Source organism: Manihot esculenta, chromosome 1 (genome assembly GCF_001659605.2).
Source record: "Manihot esculenta cultivar AM560-2 chromosome 1, M.esculenta_v8, whole genome shotgun sequence".
In the NCBI taxonomy this organism is placed as follows: domain Eukaryota; kingdom Viridiplantae; phylum Streptophyta; class Magnoliopsida; order Malpighiales; family Euphorbiaceae; genus Manihot; species Manihot esculenta.
Window position 1 is genome coordinate 26592319 of NC_035161.2, and position 25675 is coordinate 26617993.

Below are 25675 nucleotides of genomic sequence, written 5' to 3' on the forward strand. Positions count from 1 at the left end.
CTATGAGTTTAGATATCCTAATAATTGCTTACATTATATAGATTGAAAAATTCTGGAGAAATTTACATATATCGTTCATTGCATCTCTAAAATTGCATGAGTTAATACTTGCATGCATCTGAAAAATGAAACTAAGTGGCATGAGCGCCATATCATTTATTGATGAATATTATTGAATTAACAACGGGCATCTTCGTTATATATGCTCTGTACAAGCTCTTATTTTGCAGAAAAATTCAGAAAAATGAACAAGACCTCAGTTAGGCACAAAAACCAGCTGAGATGACGAAGCGACAGTAAGGCCAATGAGCCTGAATCTTACCCAAGACCTCAGTTAGGCACAAAACTAGCTGAGATGACGAAGCGACAGTAAGGCCGATGAGCCTGAACCTTGCGCAAGACCTCCTAAGGGAGCAAAGACAGCCGGCGGGGCCCCGAGGTCACCCCGGAACAAAAACGGCCAGGATCTCGTAAGATCTCCTGGAACAAAAACAACCGGCGAGGCCCCGAGGTCGTCCCGGACATATAAAAATGACCAGGATCCCGTAAGATCTCTTGGAACAAAAACAGCCGGCGAGGCCCCGAGGTCGTCCCGGAAAAACAAAAACGGCCAGGATCCCGTAAGATCTCCTGGTGCACAAACAGCCGGCGAGGCCCCGAGGTCATCCCAGAAATACAAAGAAGACCGGGATCCCCTAGAACTCCCGGGAAAACAAAACAAAAAACAGCCGGCGGGGCCCCGAGGTCACCCCGGAACAAAGAAGACCGGGATCCCCTAGAACTCCCGGGAAAACAAAACAAAAAACAACCGGCGGGGCCCCGAGGTCACCCCGGAACAAAGAAGACCGGGATCCCCTAGAACTCCCGGGAAAACAAAACAAAAACCAGCCGGCGGGGCCCCTAGGTCACCCCGGAACAAAGAAGACCGGGATCCCCTAGAACTCCCGGGAAAACAAACAAGACCGGGATCCCCTAAGAACTCCCGGGTAAACAAAGAAGGCCGGGATCCCCTAAGAACTCCCGAAAAAACAAGAGAAGACCTCAATAAGGTCTTGACAAAAGAAGACCTCACTGAGGTCCTAGCAAAAGAAGACCTCAAAAAGGTCTTGACAAAAGAAGACCTCAATAAGGTCTTGACAAGGAAGACCTCAATGAGGTCTTGACAAAAGAAGACCTCACTGAGGTCCTAGCAAAGGAAGACCTCAATAAGGTCTTGACAAGAGAAGACCTCAATGAGGTGAGGTCATAGCAAAAGAAGACCTCAGTAAGGCAGAAGACCTCAAAGAGGCAGAAGACCTCAAAGAGGCAGAAGACCTCAATGAGGCAGAAGACCTCAATGAGGCAGAAGACCTCAAAAGAGGCAGAAGACCTCAATGAGGCAGAAGACCTCAGTAAGGTAGAAGACCTCAAAGAGGCAGAAGACCTCAAAGAGGCAGAAGACCTCAATGAGGCAGAAGACCTCAATGAGGCAGAAGACCTCAATGAGGCAGAAGACCTCAAAGAGGCAGAAGACCTCAATGAGGCAGAAGACCTCAAAAGAGGCAGAAGACCTCAATGAGGCAGAAGACCTCAATGGGGTAGAAGACCTCACTGAGGCAGAAGACCTCAACGAGGCAGAAGACCTCCAATAGGCAGAAGACCTCAAAGAGGCAGAAGACCTCAAAGAGGCAGAAAACCTCACTGAGGCAGAAGACCTCAATGAGGCAGAAGACCTCACTGAGGTAGAAGACCGGCAAAGATCTCAAAGATCTCCCGGAGCAAAAATAGCCAGAATCCCCAAGATCATCCGGTGCAACAAGCAAAAACAACTCATAAAGAACATAGTTCTGATCTCACATAAAAGATTGGGGCACGGGACCATAAATGAAAAAGCTAAACTCCGACCTCCCAAAGGAGCTCAAGTCATCAGATAGAGAGACTTTAATCTCACACAACAGCCAAAAGTACCAAAGCATCATGCCGATCTCAAGAAAACGAGCGCAGTACTGGTAAACCCGATAAGACAGACCGAATTAAGGCAAGGCGATTCCTAAGCAAACTGCATACCAAAATACAAAGCCAAACAGAGAATCAGGGGCAATCATGAGAGGCAACGACCTCGAGAATTGACCGCTCACACTAAACCAACTCAGCTGACCTAGAGAAAGGTCCAAGCAACAAAGAGCCCGCAAAACGCTCGAAAGAAGACAGCCCATAAATACTCAGGGGCAAAAAACATACACAAGAGTCCAACGCTCAGGCAAAAATAATAAAAAGGTAAGAAAGAGATACTTTCGACAGGAGCAGTTCTCAGACCACACGGTCATGAATAGAGTTTAAAGATTTATCCCCTCACCAGTCATGGAATAACTGCTGAGGAGATAAAGGGGCAATTGATGATCGCTGGATTTCTTCACCCCGGTATAAAGGCCAGGCCCATGAAAACAGTCCATGATCCGAAGGCTTCAATATTCCCCTCATGAGCCAGGTCCAGCCCGCTCAGTCACAGGGCCGGACTCCGCTTAGACTCCTCAATCAAACCGGCCCAAACCTCTCGGCCCAATAATCAGGCCCTCACCAGGCTCAACTTCAGCCCTACCATTCAACCCAGCCCGGAAAGGGGAAAATGACCAAGATGCCCCGCTGGTAGGTCCTTCCGCATGCGTATCAGAGGAGAATCATACGTATCAGAGGAGAATTAATGGCCGTTACGCATGGAGCAGGCACCTGACACATCCGTACATACGGAGCTAAGCGACAGAAGACAGCTAGCATTGTGGCAGAGAGACAGATATATATATCACGGTAGAGGCCACGCAAAAGGGGGCTCTCTTCTTCTTCCTTTTCCTTCCTGGACACCATTTTTATTCTTTCTGTAACCCTTGCCTAAATATACTACTCTGAGCCATAAAATCTGACTTGAGCGTCGGAGGGCCTCTGCCGGGGCACACCCGGTAGGCCCCTGACCTTTCTTTCTTATTTTACAGGTCCCCTTCACCAGGAAGAACATGGAGAGATCCACCAGGGAGCCCAGCAAGAAGGGACCCAGAAGAAAACCAGATCTATCATGGACCCAGGAAGAGGAAAATATTTATCAAATTGGATTATTTCTCACAAAGAGTAATCTGTTTTGATTTTTATCTGTGTCTTTATGTGTAGTTTGGTTTTTTGATGTATGCATTTAATTGTTTGTTGTTTTGGTTTATTTATTTATAATTTTAAATTTGATTATCCAAACATCCAAATAATTGATTTTTATTAATTATCATTTAATTATAATTTTATTAATAATATATTATCTGTAATAATTATTTTTGTAATTTACTAATAATATTTAATTTATTTTTAAAAATAATATCTAATTTCTAATTATTTATTTATTGCTAAGAAAATCATATCATTTATTTTTTTATAATTAAAATGTTCATAGATATATTTTTTTATTAATATTTAGTTAATTATTAATGACATAAAATATATTATAATTTTTATTATAACCGATAATGAGTAAAAATTTTCAATTTCAATTAAGTTTGATTTTCTAAAATTTGCTTTGATTCGTTAGTCATTCTAAAGTCAATTAAAAATTCAATTAGCTTAAACTTTGATTTGATTCCGAGATTCGAATGCACACCCATAACAGTAGAGACAGATATTTTATATGTAGGTAACCGTTAATGGCGGTTATTTTTTTTAAAAGAAAAAGTAAAGAAATCCCGCCAAAATTGCTTCCATCTTTTACGATGAGCAAAAACGAAATGTTAACCAGAAAAACAGCAATGGAGGGGCAAAAGATGGTGTTAATTTTGTGTTCCTTGGTGAGTTATTTAAGCGTAGGAAGTGTTGGAGTGGAGATTTTATCGAAATCGAAGCTTGAAAAGTGCGAGAAGGGCTCCGATTCCGATACTCTCAATTGCACTACCAAAATCGTCCTCAACATGGCCGTTCCCAGCGGTTCAGTAAGCTTCTGTTTCGCCTGGTTTCCGTTTTATCTTTTGCCTTATTATAAATGTAATGGTGATTAATCAGCCACTCATGGAAAATCAATGATTGTCATGGAATGTGCAGATTTCAGTAAGGACTTCGTTTCTGTTTTTATTTTTTTTTTTAAATTAAGCAACTTATCGGCTTCTTACTGTTTAGAGTGGCGGAGAGGCGTCGATTGTGGCGGAGTTAGTGGAGGTCGAGGAGAATTCTACCAGCAACATGCAAACACTGCGAATACCACCAGTGATAACTGTCAATAAATCCGCTGCCTATGCCCTGTATGAGCTATTATATATACGCGTACGATATTATCTAAATCACTCAAGATTGAAACTTTCTAATCTTTTGATTCAAGCATAGAAATGATAAGAAACGTGTAATGTGATATTTTGCTAATGTGAAGATTGCTTTGAGAGGGGAAATTTGATGTGGCAACACAACATATGCATTTTAACGCTTGTAAAATTTTTGACTTCGCATAACGATTGGCTGCTTGAGTGTCTCTTCCGTTTCCGTTAAGTGCACACTAGATTGAACTATCGTATTGTTTGTGAACTGAATATCAGGACGTTGCTTATAAACCTCAAGAATACCATGTCAAGACACGCAAATGTGAGCCAGATGCTGGTGGTGATATTGTGAAGACATGTGAGAGGCAAGTGCTCTCTTATTGTTATTGTTTTCATTTTTAAAGTTTCACATTATGTTTTTGATTTATAATTAGTTAGAAATTGCTATATTAGTGTTAGTATTAGACTGTGACTTTTGGTAGTTTTAGATATTGATACTCGGTAGCAATTGATCTGCATTTCCTTGATGCAACAAAATATGGTACTAAAAGCCTCACTACATTTGATGAAATTCCAATTGAAAAGGTTGTATAATAGCAAATATTATTACTTCTTGAATAACCACTTTATACTTTTTTTTCTCTCCTTCCCTATCCCATGCTTTAGAATATAGATAAAGCTCTTCCTTTTGTATATGGACCAAAGTTCCCAAACAAACGGTCAAGTTGTGGGTGCTCAAAAGCATGCTTTTGCTATCAATGTTGTATGGCCAATATGTAATGTAAAGCATCTCACTTTCGTTCTCAAAATACCATTTCTCTTATGTAGGTGATGCTTGATGCATTATGGGCCAGATATCCTCCTTTTTTTTGAAAAAAAATGATATTGGGTAAAAGTTTTGTTGATCATAATAAAAAATTACTGGAAGTACTTATATGCGCTGTGAGCACAGATTATTCTTCTTCCAAGATGAGCTTTATGTTCTAGAGTGAGGCTTTCAGGGGTTAGGGCATTTGACATGAGAAAAGTTGCTGAAGACTATTCTTTATTTATTTATTTTTCTTTATTATATAACATGCTGATCTTTGCTTGCAGAACATAGGGTTTTGTTAAGGAAGTACCATAAGCTGAGAGATTTAGATTTCATTGTTTTGTATGTATCTTAACTCAATTAACTGTCACATTGTAACTCTTATGCAGGTTGCGGGACGAGAATGGTCACATCATTGAGCATACTCAGGTGGCATTTTTAACTTTTTGAATCTCATTTGCTTTCCTGTTTCCATACATGATACATGTGTACAAATGTTCCTATGTACATGTAGGGCTAATATCTATATTATTTGTGTAGCAATTTATATAATTATTACCTAAAAGCAAAATTTAACTTTAAAGTAACAATTGAACCTTTTTTTTTGGAAATAATGTATGCATAAAACTCCATTTACAGTGGAACTTTTTTTTACTCTGTTTACCGTATTGATAATAGTTTATGCTTCTTGCACTATTGGGTATGGTTCTTTGCTTCCTTTATGGATGTCGTTGTTGTTATTATTATTTTTTTGTCTTCTGTTATTCTTGCATCTTTTCTCTGTTTCCTGCTTAGCCAACCTGTTGTCCTTGTGGGCCCCAACGGCGAGTACCTTCATCATGTGGAAACTTTTGTAAGTGATTTTAACAATGCCCAGCATTCTCAAATTTAGCATGCATGATGTAGATTGCCAGTTGTTTTGATTGATTCTTAACTTTGTTTCTCTAAGTTGACAAATTGATGAAAGGAAAGGCCAATACTGCACATTGTGTCCGCTATCCAGGTGATTGGTACGGCCTATATTTATGCTGGTTTTTTCTTTTGACTATACTCTGTTAGAAATCCGTAAAATGACTCAATCATGTCCTTTTACTATTTGATTTTTTCTTTAAAAAAATCAGATATTTAGTGGATATGTAACGTATTTGATGAGAGAAGCATGTAACTAAATTGTAGAAAGTTTTTGAAAGATCTAGCTCTAGGATGAATAATGGAGGTTCTAGGCTTCCAGCTTTGGGATGGTCCTGCATTGCCATGAGTTAAAGAGATTAGGTTACAAATACTGGTTTCTGCTTTTATACTTGCTAATTAACTTATTTCTTTGGATGCTTTCATAGTAACTTTTTACCGTTATATAATTTTGGATAACAAAATGTTCTCTATCTTTTTAACTTTCAAACAAACTTTTTCCTCCATATGATGAGATGTGACAAAATTCACGTTGCAGACCAGCAAATGCCTTGGTGCAGAAGGTTGATTATATTGAAGTTGCAGGAGTAAAAGAAAGGAAGGGGTGAACTGAGAGTAATGTGGGGAAGTAGGAAAAAAAAAAAATTAGTGACTTCACATCCTTATGAAGATGGAATTCCAAAACCAGGATGGAAAGGAGAAAAGTGATATCATAGCAACCACAGTCTTTGATTAAGGCTGAGATTAAATTTTTTGCTTGTTGGGGATGATTATGCAAAAAGTAACATTTATTTTTCACTTAGGTTCCATGTTTTTGGTATTGGAAGGCAATCACTTGGATTCAGTGTTCGAGTTGAGGTAAAGACAAGATCTACAGTTTCGGTATGTTGTTCCTATACAAATTTTATGATCTTATGCCCTAGGAATTGGATTTATGTTTCAATTTATAGCAGCACTCAACTTAGGCTCCAATCCTGAACCTGTCTTAAGTTGTTCATGAGAGCAGATTGTGCATATGTTTCTTCCAATCAATTTCCAAGGACGGAATATATATCCATTCCTTATGTGATTTACATGCAATTGAGGGATTGTAGCTTTGACACTGAAACAAAACCTCTTCTCTCCTCGGTTGTGTATCTGATAATAAAGCAGATGTGAACCTTCTTTATTTGTCATCATTTTACTCCATACCTAACCCCTCCCACCAGCATGTACAATCAAGCTTCACTTCCCTTCACTGAGGAAATCATCCTATAACCTAATTTTCTTATAATCAACTTATTTCTTCCATTAAGATTTTGAATTTGGCCAATTTGAATGGAATTATGAGTTTGCCTATTGATTGGATGATACTTTGTTTTTTTAGGTATCACTGTACTGGAAGATAGATTCACTAACTGAAGATCTTCCTGAGTCCTGACCTTTCTTTTTGCTTGCAGGAAGTGATAGTGGGCCCTCAAAATAGAACTGTGACATCCAAGGACAATTTTCTGAGGGTTAATCTCATTGGAGATTTTGTTGGGTACTCAAGTGTTCCTTCTTTTGAAGACTTCTACCTTGTCATTCCCAGGCAGGTATGTTTCCTTCACAAATGTAGTTAAATTTTGTACTTCCTTAAGGGGAAAGAAGCTTAAATTTCTGCCAAAATTAATTGTGGATGTAATTTCCTTTTAATTATGTGCCTTTTTGGAAAGTTACATTTGATACCAAATTTTCTGTAGCATAGTGGTATTGGTATTGATGGAAAAGAAATGCATCTTAGATTAAAAACTCTTATTACATCACCATAGTTGTGAAAGGTTACGCAAAGGGAGATTTGGAGTCTAAGCGCAAGATGCAGGGGTGCGCCCGAGGCGTAAAAAAAAAAAAAAAATCTAAAAATTCGTTAACATTTAAGAAACATAAAGCTAAATGTAATAAAATTAAGTACCAAACATTACTCATAATTCTATAATCACGATTCACATTCACAATTCTATAACTACAATCACTTTCACAATCACAATTCAGTATTCACAATACATCAAGTAATTAAAGCACAGTTCTCAGTTAATTAGCATGATAACACAAATGCATAAGTAACATAAAGCCAAAAAAAAAAAAAGAAACAGAACAGCAATAGCATAGAACAGATGCAGCAAGAGATTTGGCCGACAGCAACATTAAAAGAAAAAAATTGGGCAGCATGCCGGCAACATACAGCCATAGGGAGAATAAATGATAAGAAGAAAAGGAAAATGAGATGAGAAGGAAGAAAAAGAGAAATAAGAAAAAAAGGAAGGAGGATGATAAACAAACAAAAAAAATAAAGAAATAGTTACCTGAGATGGGATTAAACGGGTATGTAAAGTGTTAATGATTATTCATTATTCCTCTTCTTCCTCTTCTTCTTTTTTCTTCTTTTTTTTTTTTTTTCTCTCTTTTTCCCTCCTCACTGCAGCTGCTGTCTTGAAAATGGAAGACTAGGGCAAAAAATTTGGATCCCTTTAGAAAGAGCACCTGGTATGGCGCAGGCGTGCCTCTCCAGTGCCCTGTGCCTGGGCTACATCACCCACTTGGGGTGGCACAAGGCGCCTCAGGCGCGCTTTTCACAACAGTGCACATCACCAATATGAAAACTGAAAAGGCTTTCTTACTGCCACTGATCTGGCATCTGCTTCTTGATTTAGATTGCATATTCTGTAATCTGATAATGCTGAATTTAATACTATGAACTGTGAAGGGTGAACCTGGTCAACCACAAGATCTTGGGAGAAATTTTTCAATGTGGATGCTGCTTGAGAGAGTCAGGTTTACCTTAGATGGTTTTGAATGCAACAAAATTGGTGTTAGTTATGAGGCTTTCAATAGACAACCAAACTTCTGTTCTTCACCATTTTGGAGTTGTTTGCATAATCAGTTGTGGAATTACCGAGATGTAAGTATTCTAAACCAGTTATTAACCTTTGTAATCTGTTTTCTTCATATTAACCTCTTCCATTCTCAGTAGCTGTAATTTATGCAGCTTTTTACATTGGTTGAACTGAAATGAGAAGTGAGTGTCTTATGCATGCAGGCTGATCGTCACCGAATTGATAGGAATCAAATACCACTATATGGTGTGGAAGGAAGGTTTGAAAGGATAAACCAGCATCCAGTTATGTTTCAGCAATTATACATTTCACCCCAGTAATTGTCCATTTTTGAATTTTGTTAACTGTACTTTATTTTGAATGTAGAATGCGGGGACTCACTCATTCTCCATTGGCATCACTGAAGTTCTTAATACAAATCTTTTGATAGAACTTAGTGCTGATGACATAGAATATGTCTACCAAAGGTTAACATCCTACCTCATTGTTGCTGCTTCTACAAGTGACTGATCTTGATATATAATAACTAATAAGCTTTCATCCGTACAAATTTAGACACTTAAATCCAATTTGTAATAGAGGGGGCAGCCCTATCTTTCTGAATGCACTTCATCTGTCTAAACACTATTATATCTTGTGAGTGAGAATGAACCAGATTCAAGGCTACTAGAAAATAATGTGGAGGGGAATTTCTTCAAACTCTCATCATGCATTTTGAGCTATTTTAAACTTTTAGTAGTCATTGGCAATACATGTGCCTGTCTTCGTGCTTGTATATAAATCTATATTACTTATTGTAAATAACTATGTGAAAGTTTCCTTTCTTTTACAGGAGCGATGGGAAAATCTTAAATGTTACTATCCCTACATTTGAAGCACTTACTCAATTTGGAGTTGCTACAATCACAGCACAGAATACTGGGAAAGTGGAAGCATCATACAGCTTAACGGTGTTCTTAAACTTTACTTTGTTATGTTCTTTTATGATGCTAAATTGCTTAAAATCGGAAATGTTCTGAGGCACAAGTAATCTACAATGTGCATGGCATATTGTAATCGAAGTTAAAGAACTATCTTTGTTATGCTACAATTTTTAGTTGTATGTCGTTTGGTTGCCCCTTTAACTTGTAGTATACTGTAATGGCTAAATCTCTCCACTTTGCAGTTTGGCTGCTCAAAAGGTGTCTCCCTCATGGAGGTATGTTTCTTTTTCTTAATATATTACTATTTTGTCTCCCAAAGCCTGCAAAGTGAAGCTTGAGCTCAATGACTTTATTTTGCATTATTGTGTACATGCTTCTTTCCATTGGGACATGATTAAGTGCTTGAAAGGTAAACTTTTGGATTTTCAATGATTGCAGGAACAATTCTTCATTATGAAACCAAATGAACTTGCAGATCGATCATTTAAACTCTACCCGACCACTGATCAAGCTGCAAAATATGTGTGTGCAGGTAAATTTAGTTGAGGGCCTTTACAATTTTCGTTTGTTATTATGATAACTAAGGTGGCAGAACATTCTGCTTTAATGCACAGCTATACTGAAGGACTCTAATTTTAAAGAAGTTGATAGGGCTGAGTGCCATTTTTCGACTACAGCTACCATCCTTGACAACGGATCACAGGTTTGGGGTAGTTATTTATATTGCATCCTTTTCCTTCTTGAGATACTTAAGTTTTATGCGAGCAATTTCTTATGATAAGATGTAAAGGATCTGAAACTGATCATAATTACTCAACTAACTTCAATCCTCATCTAGTTGGTTCTCTATGTTGATTTTTTCACTTCATTCCACTTGACTGAGTGCTACATTTATAAAAAGCTATAATGCTGCTAAATCATTCTTCATCTCTTTGCCCGAAGCCATCAATATACTGAACCTTCTATACTGTTGCCATCTCTTCCTGGTTTATGTTAGATTTGCCCCAAACAGTCTCAGTCATTCTCAGTTTGCCTTCACTGAGTGCAACCTCTAACTTCCTAATAGAGAGAACAGATTATAGAAAATGTAAAAATTTGTATCTCTTAGATTCTTCACCCCTACAACTTGGATATGGTCAACCCCATATAATGGTAGTCTTACTGCTCTGTGCTAGATATTCTCAAGCCATCTCAGTCACCCATCTCTAAGTCTATCTGCAAAAAGTATCAGTGCCATCTAGTCCTAGTTAAGAAAATGGTTTTAAGCAACAATTTTGTCAGATAGGAGCACAGACTGTGTAACTGCTAGAATTATGTTTTATAATATGCTGAAAACTTCAGATGGCACCTTGCCTTATGGTCTGCTTATAGTCCTTCGTAATTTTGACAAATCCAAGAGAAGAAGATTAAGCCCTAAATTGCTACTATGTGTGCATGTCCATTTTGTAGAGCACTATCAAGGGTCCAAGACTCAAAAATCTATTTAATGGCTGGCTAGGATTGTCATTAAAAATTTCTTCAGATTGTTATACTTCATAATACTAGTAGACAACGTTCAATGCTTATCTGTTATAGGCAGCTGATCTTTATTATCACTGAATAGAACACTTCAATCATAAATATTTTGCAGATTACTCCCCCTCAACAGCCAAAGACTGGTAGACATGGTTTCTTAGAATCTATTGAAAGCATTGGGATAAAATTGTGGGAAGGTCTAGTGGACTTCATCACTGGAAGAATTTGCAGGTACTTCTTTTAGTGGGGGATTGATATGGTTTATTTGAACCTACCTATCTGTGTTGGGATTATTGAGAACCTTTTTGTTCCCTTGTCATACTGACATGTTTTTACTCAAGTTCATATGTATTCATATTGTTTACTTGAATGCTTGTGGTAAAACATATTGATGGGATCGTGTACTTCTAAATGGTTCTGCAAATATCGGAATGAAACAAAGGGTTATGATTTACATGCTAAACTCTTGACCCATAGTCTTTAGAATTTATTATCTGCCTTTATTTCTAAAATGAACGTTAACGCTAACAGAACAAATGTGTGGGCTTCTATATCAAAGAAACATATTTGCGACTGCAACACCTGTTGCATGAAAATGTGATGGACATATATGGGCCATCTCGTTTGTGTAAGCGCTCTTCTTTTTTTTTTTTTATTTGAAATTTGTGTTAGGACATTAAGTGAAAGCGTATAGCTTCTAAAACTTACAAATCAGTCCAGATGTTGAAATTTTCAACTTATTGCATATTAAGCTTGTGGAATAGGAGGGGGAGAGAGAGAGAGAGATTGAAGGTAAAATAAAGTTTTGAATGCTGTTGATACATAAATGTTTTGTGAAATAATGCTTTGTTTTATAGAGAAAGTTTTAGATCTAAAGCAAATAAAATTATAACATATTCTAATAAAATCTTGAGCCACACCCATGTTAAAGACTACCAAGTGTAAGCAGTGAGCACATGTTAGGATGATTATCATGTTGCTTTTCCTGCATCATATTTAAAATATTGCTCTGTATATCTGCAACCAACACCAGGATATGGTAGTGTACCGTAGTGAAACATTAGTACAGGTATCCGTCAAGATAAAGCTACTGGCACTTCGCAGGTTTCTGTTCCTTCGAATTCATTTAAAAAAGTGTTTTTTAGCTGCACATTTCTATGAAATGAGGTCAATTTCTTGTTTATTAGATGATGCAAATGTTCAATGACTCTATATGTGGCTCTTTTTATATGCAGAAGGAAGTGCGTTAGTTTCTTTGATTTCAGTTGCCACATACAATACATATGCATGAGTTGGATGGTGATGTTTGGTCTACTTTTGGCCATTTTCCCAATGGGTAATAGTTTGTCCTTTTTTTTTTTTGTTTTTTCTTTTCCTTTTACTTTTCCTTTATAAAATTTGGTGCTGAAAAATACAAAATACTGACACTTGGAGCGCAGTGCTTGTGCTACTATGGCTTTTACATCAAAAAGGACTCTTCGATCCTCTTTATGACTGGTGGGAAGGTCACGTGTGGGTCCATAAGCGGAGAATTAGACACGTGCCAAGACATGATACAATTCATCATCGTCATCATCACAAGCATGCTAATAGACGCCATGAATTGAGAGCAAGGCACCACAAGCATGATGCTCACAGTCAAAGAAGCACTCATCAAGGGCATAGACATAACCACTCAAGAAGAGATACAGATTATTATCTTCACCATGTTCATAGGGACAACAGTAAGCACAAGAGGGGCAAGAAATCAAGATTCAAGCAGCAAGTCTACATGGGTGGAATCGAGGACTACACTGAGCACCACAGGCACAGAAAGGAAAAACACTATACACGGACCATTTAGATGACCAATCTAGAAGAGAGAGTGAGAGAGTATTTGACAATGATGCAACTGAAAGATTTACAGTAAATTTTCATTGTGACAAGTGTTAACTGTAGCTTGGTATGCTTAATTGTCATTTGTGAATAAAGGAACCAAAACAAATCACAATTTATTTTATTGAAATAGGATATAAAACTTTTTTCCCCATTTGAAGCTTCAACAATATGTAGTTCAACTTCAATTTACTGCTCTAATCGTTCTTTCTTATACACATGCTTGATATTGGAAGTGAAAATATTTGTTCTCTCTCAGAATCTGGAACTCAACCGGACTAGAATCAGTGGTTCGATCTAGTGATCAGTCTGATTCAAACAAGTTTTATTAAAAAAATTTCACGGCAAAATGAACGAACTCTAAATCAAAACTGTCAAAAATCAGATCGAAACCAAAACAGTCTTGACAATCAGAATGAAACAAGGCTATCGCGATTAATGCAGTGATAAACCTAGCATTTAGACCTAAGAAGAGCCAACGACAGGCTTCGAATAAGGCCAACAACGGATATAAAAATAATTTAAACTTCAGTGCCTTTTAATGCATTTACACTGAATTTTTAAGTCCTTTTAAATTCATTTTAACTAATAAAAAGAACATTTTAAAGTTTTAGCTCATTAATTTGATTGGGTAAATAAAAATCTCTAGAAATTTTAACAAGTTGGGTCTAAAATAGAGTTTAACAAGTAGTATATTTAAATTCATACAGTTGTGTAAGGTTGACACATTGTTTAATAGTGTATTTATATTAAGTGGCATATTTAATATATTTTATTTTCACTTTTAAATTATAATTTTATATTTAATAATATTACTAATTAATATGTTTATAATAAAAATAATTTATTATTTTTATTATTACAATTTATATATAATTTTTAAATTTTTTACCATTACTATTACTATATGATTTTAAATTTTTAATAATTTTTTTAATATAATATATTAATTTATAATTAAAAAATCTAAAATTAAAAACTAACTATATCTTTAAAATAATTAATAAAAAATTAACACATATTTATCTCCTTAATCTATATATAAACTCAGGTCTATACTAAATTACGAATAAATTGATAGGTCATACGTTTAAATTTATATATTTATATTTAATAACACAGCTAAATTTATGTATTTATGTCAAATAACACACTTAATATATTTTATTTTTATTTTTAACTTATATTTTCGTAATTAATAATATTAATAATTAATATATTCATAATAAATGCAATTTATTACTTTTATCATTACAATTTACATATGACTTTTAAATTTTCTACCATTACAATTAGACTTTTTAATTTTTTTATAATATTTTTAATATAATATATTAATTTATAATTAAAAATTTTAAAATTAAAAACTAATTATATCTTTAAAATAATCAATAAAAAATTAATACATCGCTATCTTCTTAATTATAAAATGTAAAAAAATGATACATTTAACCTTGTAATACAATTTTTTAATTATATTTCTACCATATATATATATATAATTGAATTCTAAAAAATTTACAAATGTTATTATTAAATTTATATAAGATTGACAAGTGACCTTACATATTAATGATGTATAGCGTAAATATATTTCTAATTTTTTATATATTTTTTGAATTTTATTTTTATATAAAATAAAAGTTAATGTATATATAATAAATATAATTTATTATTATTATTTATTATTAATATATAATTTTATTATATTTATTATCATTGTTATATAATCTTTTCACGTTCTACTACTTTTTAATATATTATATTATTAATATTACAATGAAAATTTTATTATATTTTAATTATTAAAAAATTTTATTGTATTTGTTTTATTTTAATAAAAAATAAATTTAAAAATATATTTATAAAAATTGAGTAAACATTAGAACACTTAACTGTCATAAAAATATAAAACAATTAAAATTAATTGTATAAAATATTATCAAATTAAAATTTTATTAATTTAAATAACTATAAAAGTTAATAAATATAAATAGTTAAAGTATAATAATGAAAAGTAAAATTGTGATTTTAATATTTTAAATTAAATATTACAAATATTAAATAATTCAGTTATTAAATTTAAATTACTATAATAAATTATATTAATAATTATAATAATTTTAATCTCTTTATCTTTCAAAAAAAAATAATACCTTCATTATCTGTTGTATATAAAACTTATAAGCACCATCTCTATTTATTTCATATATTTCTTCACATAATTCTTTTTTTACTTTCAAATAATTCATGTTTTAAAACTTTTCTTTTTTATTATTTTCTTAACATGTACAATTTTTGACAGTTAATTTAATTCTATTGGTTAGATTGAAATTGAACGATGAGTTATCTAGATATTTTAGAGAGTGATGACCGTCGGGCTTCACGCATTCTAAAAGGAGGTCGGACCCATGAAGACAGTTCTGGTCCAAAGCCCACAAAACTTTTCTGGCAGGTAGGTCCAACGCCTTTGGCTCTGATCCAAACCCAAAGAGCAAACCGGATCGCTCATGAGTCTAGGTCCATCAAGAAAAAGTTTAGCCCGGTGACGTGACATGAGAAAGGACAGCAGACCCAGTCACTTCACAGTCTTGTCCGCATGCGCGGGAGAGAATTAAATGGCCGTCTGGCGTGAAGAGGACGTCTGACGCTTTTGTATATACGGACCTGCGTGACAAGAGTAAGTGACACTGTAGCAGAAAAGTCGTTAGGCGTCACTAACAGACAAAAGAGAAGGGATAAAAGGAGAGGAATACTCTCTTCTCCGGAGAAGTTTATATAACTACTGTAAACCCTATTTTCTAGATTTCAGAATATTAGAGATAATTTATTTTTTTTCTATATTAAAATATATTTATATCATAATTATTATAAAGTTATTCATACTATTAAAAATATATACTAGATTTACCCCTCAATAAATTGACATATTTAAAAGATTTTGTGATAAAACAGATAATTCTCTTCTCCACTGCTATTATTGTTATCCACCACTGTTAGTTTTTAATAAACTTTACTTTCTTAATAATATATTTCTTTGAATAGAATTTATTATTAAATATTAATAATATGATTATCAATATTAAAATCGCCTTTATTTTTCTTTGTTGAAATGAATTTGTGCTTATTATTATTCTGAATTTAAAATTTTAGAGAAAATATTTAATAAGTAGAATAAATTTATAAAAAAATATTATTTTATAAAATAATATTATAATATAAAATATTTTAATATTTGCACAATAAACGATTAATATATATATATATATATATATATATATATATATATATATATATATATATATATATATAGTTGAGATCTAAGATAGATTACGGAAAAAATTGATAAGTTGCATTTTTAAATTCATACACTTATATTAAGCTGCACTCATATAAACTCATGTATTCATGTCAAGATATATTTTATTTTTATTTTTAAATTATATTTTCATATTTAATAATATTATTAATTAATATTTTATAATAAATATAATTTATTATTTTTATTATTATAATTTATATATGACATTTTAATTTTTTATAATATATTAATTTATAATTAAAAAATTAAAAATTAACTATATTTTTCAAATAATCAATAAAAAATTAATACATAGCTATCTTATTAACTATAAAATAATATATTTAAATTTGTAATATGTGTTTTTAATTATATTTTTATTATTAGTATATATATATATATATATATATATATATATATATTTTAAAGTACATCAATAAAAAATTAAAAGCATCACTATTAAACTTACATACGATAGATTAACAAGTAACAAATATATTTATAATTTTTTATATATTTTTATTTTTTTATATAAAATAAAAATTAATGTATATCTAGTAAATATAATTTATTATGTTTCTAATGTATAACATTTTAATTTTCTATTACTTTCTAATATAATAAATACAGTTTTTATTATATTTATTATTCCTATTATATGACTACTTGATATCTTACTATTTTTTAATATATTATATTATTAATATTATAATAAAAATTTTATTATATTTTTTAAATTTTATTATATTTTTTATTTTAATAATAAATAGAATGTTAAATATATATTTATAAAAATTATATAATGTTTAGAAAATAAAAGTAATTTTTTTACCATACAGCAATAATTTTATAATAAAAAATCATATAAAAAGTTTTTACTATTCCATAGTATTATTGTTTATTTATTTGATAATTTTATACAATCATAACTAATATAATGTGAATAATAACTGTAAAAAATATAAAATAATTAAAGAATTAATAAAACTAATTATATAAAATATTATCAAACTAAAAATAAAATTGTAATTCTAATACTCTAAGTCTTACAAATATTAAACAATTAAATTATTAAATCTAAATTACTATAATTTATTATATTAATGATTGTAATAATTTATTATTATTTAAGTTTAAAATTTTTTTAAAAATATTTTATTATAAAAAATTTTAATATTCCACAACTTGCGGCCAAACCACTGATTTCTAATAAAAATTGAAGCTTCAAGGGGACAGTGTCCCCTCTGAGCTACTCAGCTCTCCCTCCTTCTTTCGGTCATTGACTAGGTGGATGACCCTTTTCTGTTTTCACTAGTAATTACTCAGAACCAAAACTTGCCAAATTACAATGTTTCAGTAGCGCTCAATACATTACATTACAGATGCATAGACAATTGTAGTTGATTGAATAGAACAATCCTCTGTATAACAGAACTATAACAAGCTGTAGTTAGAAAACGTATCAGAAAAAAAAAAAAAAAAATTAAAATGACTTGTGATATATGTTGTTCAATTCAATGTGTTAATGTTACATTATGCAAAACCAAGCTTCTGCAGAATATGGGCAACAGGCTGCAACGAGAAAAAGATCGTTACCAGCAAAAGTTTTCTCGGGGTTTGAACTTTCAAGGGCCAGAACGTGCTGCATTGGAATAAAAGTATCCTGGTTTCCACAAGTGCTCAAGATTCGTCATCTTGAAGATTTGCGACAGATAGCTTTCTTAGCTTCCTATCATGGTTAAGCATGGCGCCAACGCTCTCAACCACCAAAATAATCTGTGTAATCATATTTACAATTATAGAAACGGGGGGGGGGGGGGGGGGGGGGGAGAAAGCAAACATTAGCGTGTAGATCAAAGAAGCTACAGCATTCTACAATTGCATCAAGCCAACAACTGACTAGTGCAACAAATCATTTACATGCCTGCAAATCTAAAACCAAGAAACTTAGATTTAGCACGTATCTAGATTATCTCTTATTAGACTGACAGTTTCACAAATTTTTAACTCGAAGCGTAGCTAGTTTTAATAGTGGAGATCAGAGAACAAACTTGAGGATTCTATGCCATCATCTTACACCAGAAAAATCAATTAAATCTAAATGATAGTTGCTCGCATGATTTTCTTGGGAATTTTTAAGAATTAAACAAAATATTAACTTATATTGTTGGATAACTTGTGTGCTAAAATTCAATTGAGATTCATAAATTTGGTGGAAAAATAAATGGAACTCAGTAAAATGATTGGCAGGCACCTTCATGACAATAAAATTAAACTTGAGAGTGTAATCTAAAGAATCACAAAACTTAATATTTCTTTCTTGAATCCATGACCAATGACCCTCATAAATCAACCAAGTAAATTACTTCTATAATCAAAATAAAAGTTTCACAAAAGAATCATTCAATATCCTCAAATGCCAATGGACATGCCATAAATAATATTCGACGTACCTGCAAGCAAGCATAGGCAATTGCAGTTGCAAAGTAGAAGTTTGCATTGCCAGTGCCCTGCAAATTTGGATAAACAAGTTGGGATACAGAAATTGAGCTACTAGTTTGCCTAATAAGATGAGTTACATAAAGAGGCATACCCTCCAAATCCAAAGGTTGTGCATCACAGGGCTAAGGAGGGAAATCCCAACATATCCACAAAAGATGAAGAAAGAGAACTGCATATCTGCATAGGATACCATGTAAATAGCATAAAATGCCAGATCAAATACAAATTCATCAATAAGATATAAGAACCTAACCTAAAGGAACCTACCAACTGACCTGCCAATTCATCAAGAAACAAAACCAGTAAACCTAAGTATAGAGCTGAATCTCCAACCTAGTCAAAATTGAACCAAAAGTCAGAAGAATACCAATTAGGTTCTATAATATAAATCTATAGACTATAGAAGGTATAAATCCCAAAGAACATAAATTGTGATGGTAAATGGGGTAATTATCTGAAGATAACCATTCCACATGGATAAAAAATTTTGGCTGCAGAGATTTGCACATTCTGGAAGCTTGCAATCAAGTTACTAGCCTGAACAAGGTAATCTCTTCCTCTCATGCAAATATAAGAGAAATTTATGAAGATACATCCCATGAGATGCAAGCACAAATAATTAAGTCAACTAGCATCAAAGTACACACTTGGGAGTACTACAAAGCCAAAACCATGCAATATATATGATAATTCATCAAATCATACAAGTAAAAAAGAAATCTGAAGCAAGATACCTGGAAATGTAATTTGCAAAAAGCCACCAAAAAGATACAAGTGACTATAGCTATCAAGCCCCCCAGTGAAGAACAACAAAATATTCACTCTGTTGATCTAATTGACAATAAAGTAATTTTACCATATATGGGTGTTTTATATACTTCTAATCACATGTTCAAGATGGAGTATTTATCAGCAGTAACAACATTATAAAAGCCAAACAGGCCTTAAGTTAACCTCATAAGAAGGAAGAGCTAGAACCCACTATCGGTAGGTCATCTTAAATGAACATCAAGATTCAACAGGTCCAAAAAAAAAATAGTTGGGAATCTACATTATGCCAATCTCTTCATATCATAAAGAAATATGTGCAAACATCATCTAATGCAACTGCTCCACAGTATGTGAAAGAGAAACTGCACTCCTTATAAAAGGTTGTAATTTTAAACATAAAATAAATATATCTTGGTAAAATGGAATATCTATGCAAGAAAAAAGAACTTACCGATGGATATGACTTAAGCATTGATGAGATGGCAATGTAGACAAAAGCCAAGAAGCAAGGCCGATGGTTTAGCCTTATGGCTAAAGGCAATACCATAAACAAAATATTCACATGGAAAACTATCAAAAAGAAGTTTCTGAAGAAATCAAAAACTTCAGCAAAGAAATACCTGCCATAGAAAACAAATTCAAGATGGCTGTCTCAGTGCAAAACCCACACACATCAAATAAATCACATTCTGCAAATAACAATGATATATTTTGGCCTGACCATAGAACACCCATGTTTGGAGACATATCTTCCACCGTAAGAATGAACCCATATGTTCTGCAAAATGAAGCCAGACATACAAGAACCATTAAGAGAGACCCCATGATTATAGTATAAATTACTCTAAACGAGCCACCTGATAATTATCAACATAAATCAAAACAGAAAGTATTGAAGTTAACATAAAATAGTAACCACACAAAAACATTCCTCATTTAGAGAGCGAGAGAGAGAGAGAGAGAGACTGAGAGAGAGGGGGGGAATTTTTACAATTAATTCTCAACATGCAAAACTTGTTGTAGGGAGAATGGCAGGTATCGTAAATCCCCCTTGTAATGACTTTATGAAACTAAAAGAGAATGTAACCTTCGTAATATATCAAGTCCCCTCATACTCTTTACGAGTATCCAACATATAGAGTTCAAATTTTCAGGAATTAAAATTAAATTAAGAAACACAACACTGTGTATGAATGATCCCTGGGCACAATTATACACTCTTCTCTGGCTGATCTTAAGTTCTTTACTCAAAATTGATTGCTTTTTCACGAACAAAATATAGAACAAATTTCTTAACTATCTTCCTTAACCAAATTAAGTGCTTGACATTTTAAAGTACTGCACACTTTACCAGCCTTTATCATGATCAACCTACTTCTTCACAAGATTGTCTTCTAGTTGTAAGCTTTGCAAAAGACATTTTGATGGTTAATACATCATAGTTCTCACATTGATCATGTAACACAACCAAAAAAAATTACAAGTAGAAGCATCATTGAAAATTGTTATACATGATGCACGTAAAACAGAAGCAAAGATTATAGAATATTCATTGATACCTTTGAAACATCTCCCATAGGCTACTATACTGCTTGACAGATATGCTACATAGAACCAACACATAGATTGACCACAGAGTTGCCCAGAAAAAGAACAGCACGACTGGTCTCCTTGAAAAGATAATTTGTTCTTTTGATCTGTTGATCATTTCCTCTTGTGCACAATGAACATGACTAGAGTTTTTATCCCCAGTTTTACAATATCCCTTCTGCAGAAACAGCTTCCTAGGAGGAGCATCTGGACCATATCCCAATAAAAGAATCACCTAGGACAAAATATGAATGATAAACATCTAAATAGAGGTTTATGGCAATAAAGAAAATATTCCATGCATTTTGCAGCAAGAAATTTCAATATGAAGACCAATAAACAAGTAGAGAAGAGGCATTACTGGAATAATTAGAATTGCTGGATAAAGAGACAAATGAGTTGCCATAACCCATCCAAAAGCTGCTAGGGGAACTAGTCCTGTTATCCATAAAAAGAAGAAATCAATTAAAAAAAATATGGAAGTTACACAAGGGTAGGGGTGTAATCGAGCCGAGCCGAGCCGAGCTTTGTAAAGCTCAAGCTCGTTTATTAAAAAAGTTTGGAAGCTCGAGCTCGAGCTCGAGCTCGACTCGAGCTCTAATATTTGATTCGAGCTCGGCTCGAGAATTAAATATTATAATCGAGCTCGATTTGAGCTCGACTCGTGAAAGACTCGTTCGATTTAATAACGAGCCTAATTCGAGCTCGAGCTCGAAAAGCTCGATTAAGAAGCTCGTTAATAAAACTCGAGCTCGAACTCGGAAAGCTTGATTAAGAAACTCGTTAAAAAAGCTCGAGACCGAGCTCAAAATTAAAAAGTTTGGTTTGAGCTCAAGTTCAGGCTCGAGCTCGAATTAATAATTACACTTTAATCAGTTTTTAATCATCATTAATTTAAATAATATAAAAAAAAGAGAGTGTACATAAAAAAATTACGTAACACAATTTATAACTAAAATAACACAAATAAATATAAATTCAACAACATAATAAAATTAGATTACACACAAAGTTTAATATCAAACGAATAAAGTTGATTCCAACTTCCAACAGTTGAAACAAGCTAATATAATTTAATTATCTTCATAATCATCTTCATGCTTGTTCAATTAGTTAACTTGAATTTCAACTTCAACATCCATATAACCTTAATTAATTATTATTAATATACTTTGATAATTATTATCATCTTTTATATTGTATGCTTAATTATATACAAAATTTTTTTTATAATTATACTTTAATTTTAAAATGTATATAATTTTTACAACTCAATTTATCATGTAGTACTATAATTTTAAAGAATACTTATTATAATAATTAATATTAATTATTTGTGATTATACATTAATTTTATGGAATCTTATTATAATAATTATATACAAAAGATTTTTATAATTTAATTTTAAATAATATTAATTATAATAATTAATCTTAATTATTTGTAATTTTCAATACTATAATTTTCAAGTATTTATAATAGTTTAAATTTTATAACTTTATAGTTATTTTTATTTTTTTAATAATATATAAACTTGTTCATAAATTTATTTAACGAATTGGTTCACCCATTTATTTAAACAATATTACTCACGAGCCTATTTAACGAGCCTGCTCGCGAGCCTTCTCAACGAGCCTGCTCGCGAGCCTTCTCAACGAGCCTGCTCGCGAGCCTTCTCAACGAGCCTGCTCGCGAGCCTTCTCAAATGAGCCAGCTCGCGAGCCTAAAAACGAGCCAGCTCGCGAGCCTTAACGAGCCGAATACTATGGAGCTCAAGCTCAGCTCGTTTAAGTGACGAGCCTCAAAATTGAGCTCGAGCTTGGCTCGTTTAAAAAACGAGTCGAACTCGGTCGAGCTTTTATCGAGTCGAGTCTCGAGTAGCTCACGAATAGCTTGGCTCATTTACAGCCCTACACAAGGGTAAAGCAGAGAATGCAGTGATGCACCCTCATCCATTTGTCATCAAATGCAAGCAAATCCCAATTGGCATTATTATTGTTCAGTGAAAAACAATCAGGGGTGCAAAAAAAGTAGAATGGCTTATATGATATCATGCAAATTACAAAATACTCCATATTTGCCATCATCAGAAGAGGTTAGCAGCAAATCACTGACATATTTAGGAGGCTGTAATTAGTGTGAAATATTCTTATCATACATATAGACTAAAGTTGAAAAGTTTTCACCAAAAGTTGGAGAGAAGCTCACTCTGATTATCCCAAATACAATGAACAAATTTCTCAAACACTAAAAGATTATTGGAAACTTACGTGTACAGGCTCCATAAAGTGTCAAGATGATGAACAAATTTTCAATTGGGGATGTTGACAAACCCACACATGCAACAATTGTGAATGGATTCCATAAGTACACAAGAGCAGCAATATCTCCTGAAGCAAATATATTTGGGAGCAACATCAATATTGCAATTCATCAGCCTTTGAATGCAAAGTGGGAGAAAGAGAAAATTTGCATCTGAAATATAATTCAATAAATGATGAACATGAGGGACATCCAAAATAACCTCATCGAGGTAAAAAGATGTCAAAACCCTCAATCTACATGGTATAGAAACATAAAAAGAGGCAACAACCTTCTTATGCATGCTTAAACTGTCAAGGTTACTCAAACTGTTTCTAGCTTCTGAACTTTTTTTTTTTAAATTTGAATATAAAATTACTCTATTTAAGGTTTCTTTCTATTAAGTTTGAATGTACTGCCTACCTGAAGTTACCAGTCTATTAATGATACCAAGTGCTTCCAAGCTCTTTTTGTATGCCATTTGTAGTTTCCAACCAGTAGCACGAATAAGCAAAGCACTCATAATATCTGCAATGACAAAAAGCACACTGTATCCAAGAATGTGTTGATATCAATCGCAAGTCTAAACAATTGGTAAAGGTAAAATAAGGGATAAACTATGAACTATAAACATAAGCATGCACTGCTAGAATGAGCATAACACAAAAATTGAACACTTGCAAACATCCCAACCTTGGCCTTCCAAACCATCAGTTAAAGCTTCATTTTACATTATGAAATGGAAGCCAGACAGAGCTTGTGACTAATTAATTAACTTGAGAGATTTACTTAATCAATCATTGATGTAATGATATTATAAAACATTAAAGCCATTCACCAGATACCAAGAAAAATGAAAACAATATTAAGAGAGAAATTTTCAATTATTGCCACTTTAAGCAATAACCCAATAGCAAGAAGCAACTACTATTAAAAACAAAAATCACATTACCTGCATAACACATGATCAGGTTGCCCTTCAATGCTGCATCCATCAAATAAAATAAATATTGAACCCAAGTCAAAACAAGCTATTCCAGGCATTGATTGATACCATATATTTTGTATATATATAGGAACTAAAACAAAGTCTAGCCAACGAAATGCAGTATCTGAGAACCTAAAACCAGAAAGAAGATTAACCAAAAAATTAAAAGACCATCAATTAACTGAATTAAAGCTCCCAGTTGCTTGTACCTCTTAACAGTAAGTGGCCCAAGTACTGATAGTAACAATGGAGAACCGTGGTACATAGATCCTACAAGCCAAAATGCATATCAATCAATTCTTATATCAATATACAAGTTTCACCACAAAACAAAGTACAAATTCGAATAGCTGGAAGTAAAATATAAACTCAAATTCAATTCAAACCTGCATATGGAGACATCGAGGCTTGCTTCAACCAGTAACCCTCAGCCACTAGAGCAACAAACAAAGGCAATTAGAAGGGAAAACAACAATGACTACGGTTAAAATTCATATTGCAAGCGAAAACTGAGAAATGCACGAGAGAGAGAGAGATACGGCGACGGAGGCTGGTGAGAGGAGTGGAGACTTCGGGACGAGAGGACAAGTTGAGATTTTGGGGGAAATAAATGAGAATAAGCCTGAAGATTACTGAGGCCATCACCCATGTCCAAAATCCTCCCCTTGTTTTATTCAGCTGCTCGTTTTCTTCTTTCGTCTCCATTTCTACGGGAGCGGAAGTATGGAAAGGGAGCGGAGCCGAGACATCAGACACCAGATTCGAGACGCGAGATTTCAGAAGCGGACGGTGCTTCCTATTTTTAATGCGACGTCGTTTTAACGCAGACAAGCTGAAGTTCCTCGTGATATTGGGCCTCCATCGGTGGGCCTGATGTGAACCGATTTTCTCAATCTCTGTTATGAAAATAAACTTTTTTTTTTTTAATTCATCCCAAATTAAAATAACTTTTTTAACGAATTTAGTTCTATATTATATAAAAACTTACCAATTATTCTTTCAATTTTTAAAAATATATTAAAATATTTATAAAATATTAAAAATTTTATTAATTAATTTCTTTATTAATTTTATTCGTGT

General features: G+C 33.2%; 2 protein-coding genes across 4 annotated transcripts; one reads left to right on the plus strand and one right to left on the minus strand.

Annotated features, from left to right (window-relative positions):
- Nucleotides 1-3693: 3693 nt before the first annotated feature.
- Nucleotides 3694-13283, plus strand: LOC110619727 (protein HAPLESS 2). The gene is given in 18 exon segments (XM_021763281.2): nucleotides 3694-3938; nucleotides 4123-4266; nucleotides 4533-4621; nucleotides 5457-5496; nucleotides 5863-5920; nucleotides 6017-6077; nucleotides 6780-6858; nucleotides 7416-7550; nucleotides 8699-8893; nucleotides 9032-9112; nucleotides 9195-9295; nucleotides 9661-9778; nucleotides 9994-10026; nucleotides 10190-10283; nucleotides 10366-10454; nucleotides 11382-11497; nucleotides 12502-12602; nucleotides 12706-13283. Coding segments are annotated over 18 exon segments (2220 nt in total). The 5' UTR covers nucleotides 3694-3722; the 3' UTR covers nucleotides 13176-13283.
- A 4516-nt stretch (nucleotides 13284-17799) lies between these two features.
- LOC110628084 (phosphatidylinositol glycan anchor biosynthesis class U protein) lies at nucleotides 17800-25395 on the minus strand. Of its 3 annotated transcripts, none has more exons than XR_002489957.2 (14): nucleotides 25135-25395; nucleotides 24982-25029; nucleotides 24805-24865; nucleotides 24560-24592; nucleotides 24031-24155; nucleotides 23577-23696; nucleotides 21667-21743; nucleotides 21275-21540; nucleotides 20437-20493; nucleotides 20167-20335; nucleotides 19212-19277; nucleotides 19036-19121; nucleotides 18896-18952; nucleotides 17800-18218 (listed from the first exon to the last, which is right to left on the minus strand). XR_002489957.2 is itself a non-coding variant. In XM_021774556.2 (14 exons), the coding sequence occupies exons 1-14, from the start codon at nucleotides 25298-25300 to the stop codon at nucleotides 18123-18125; spliced, it is 1419 nt and encodes a 472-aa protein (XP_021630248.1). In that variant the 5' UTR covers nucleotides 25301-25394; the 3' UTR covers nucleotides 17800-18122. The 3 variants fall into 3 exon arrangements, 2 of the variants coding, with proteins under 2 accessions (XP_021630248.1, XP_021630262.1); XM_021774556.2 differs by having other exon boundaries at nucleotides 19220-19277; nucleotides 25135-25394; XM_021774570.2 differs by having other exon boundaries at nucleotides 19220-19277; nucleotides 24031-24135; nucleotides 25135-25373.
- Nucleotides 25396-25675: the final 280 nt, after the last annotated feature.

What these genes read in the sequence shown, in the direction of transcription:
- LOC110628084 (XM_021774556.2), bottom strand. Translation starts at nt 25,300, where the DNA reads ATGGAGACGAAAGAAGAAAACGAGCAGCTGAATAAAACAAGGGGAGGA. An exon ending in ACAACCTTTGGATTTGGAGG is followed by an intron (nt 18,953 to 19,035) that starts GTATGCCTCTTT and finishes CCAAATTTGCAG; the next exon opens with GGCACTGGCAATGCAAACTT. An exon ending in TTGCCTATGCTTGCTTGCAG is followed by an intron (nt 18,219 to 18,895) that starts GTACGTCGAATA and finishes ATGATTACACAG; the next exon opens with ATTATTTTGGTGGTTGAGAG.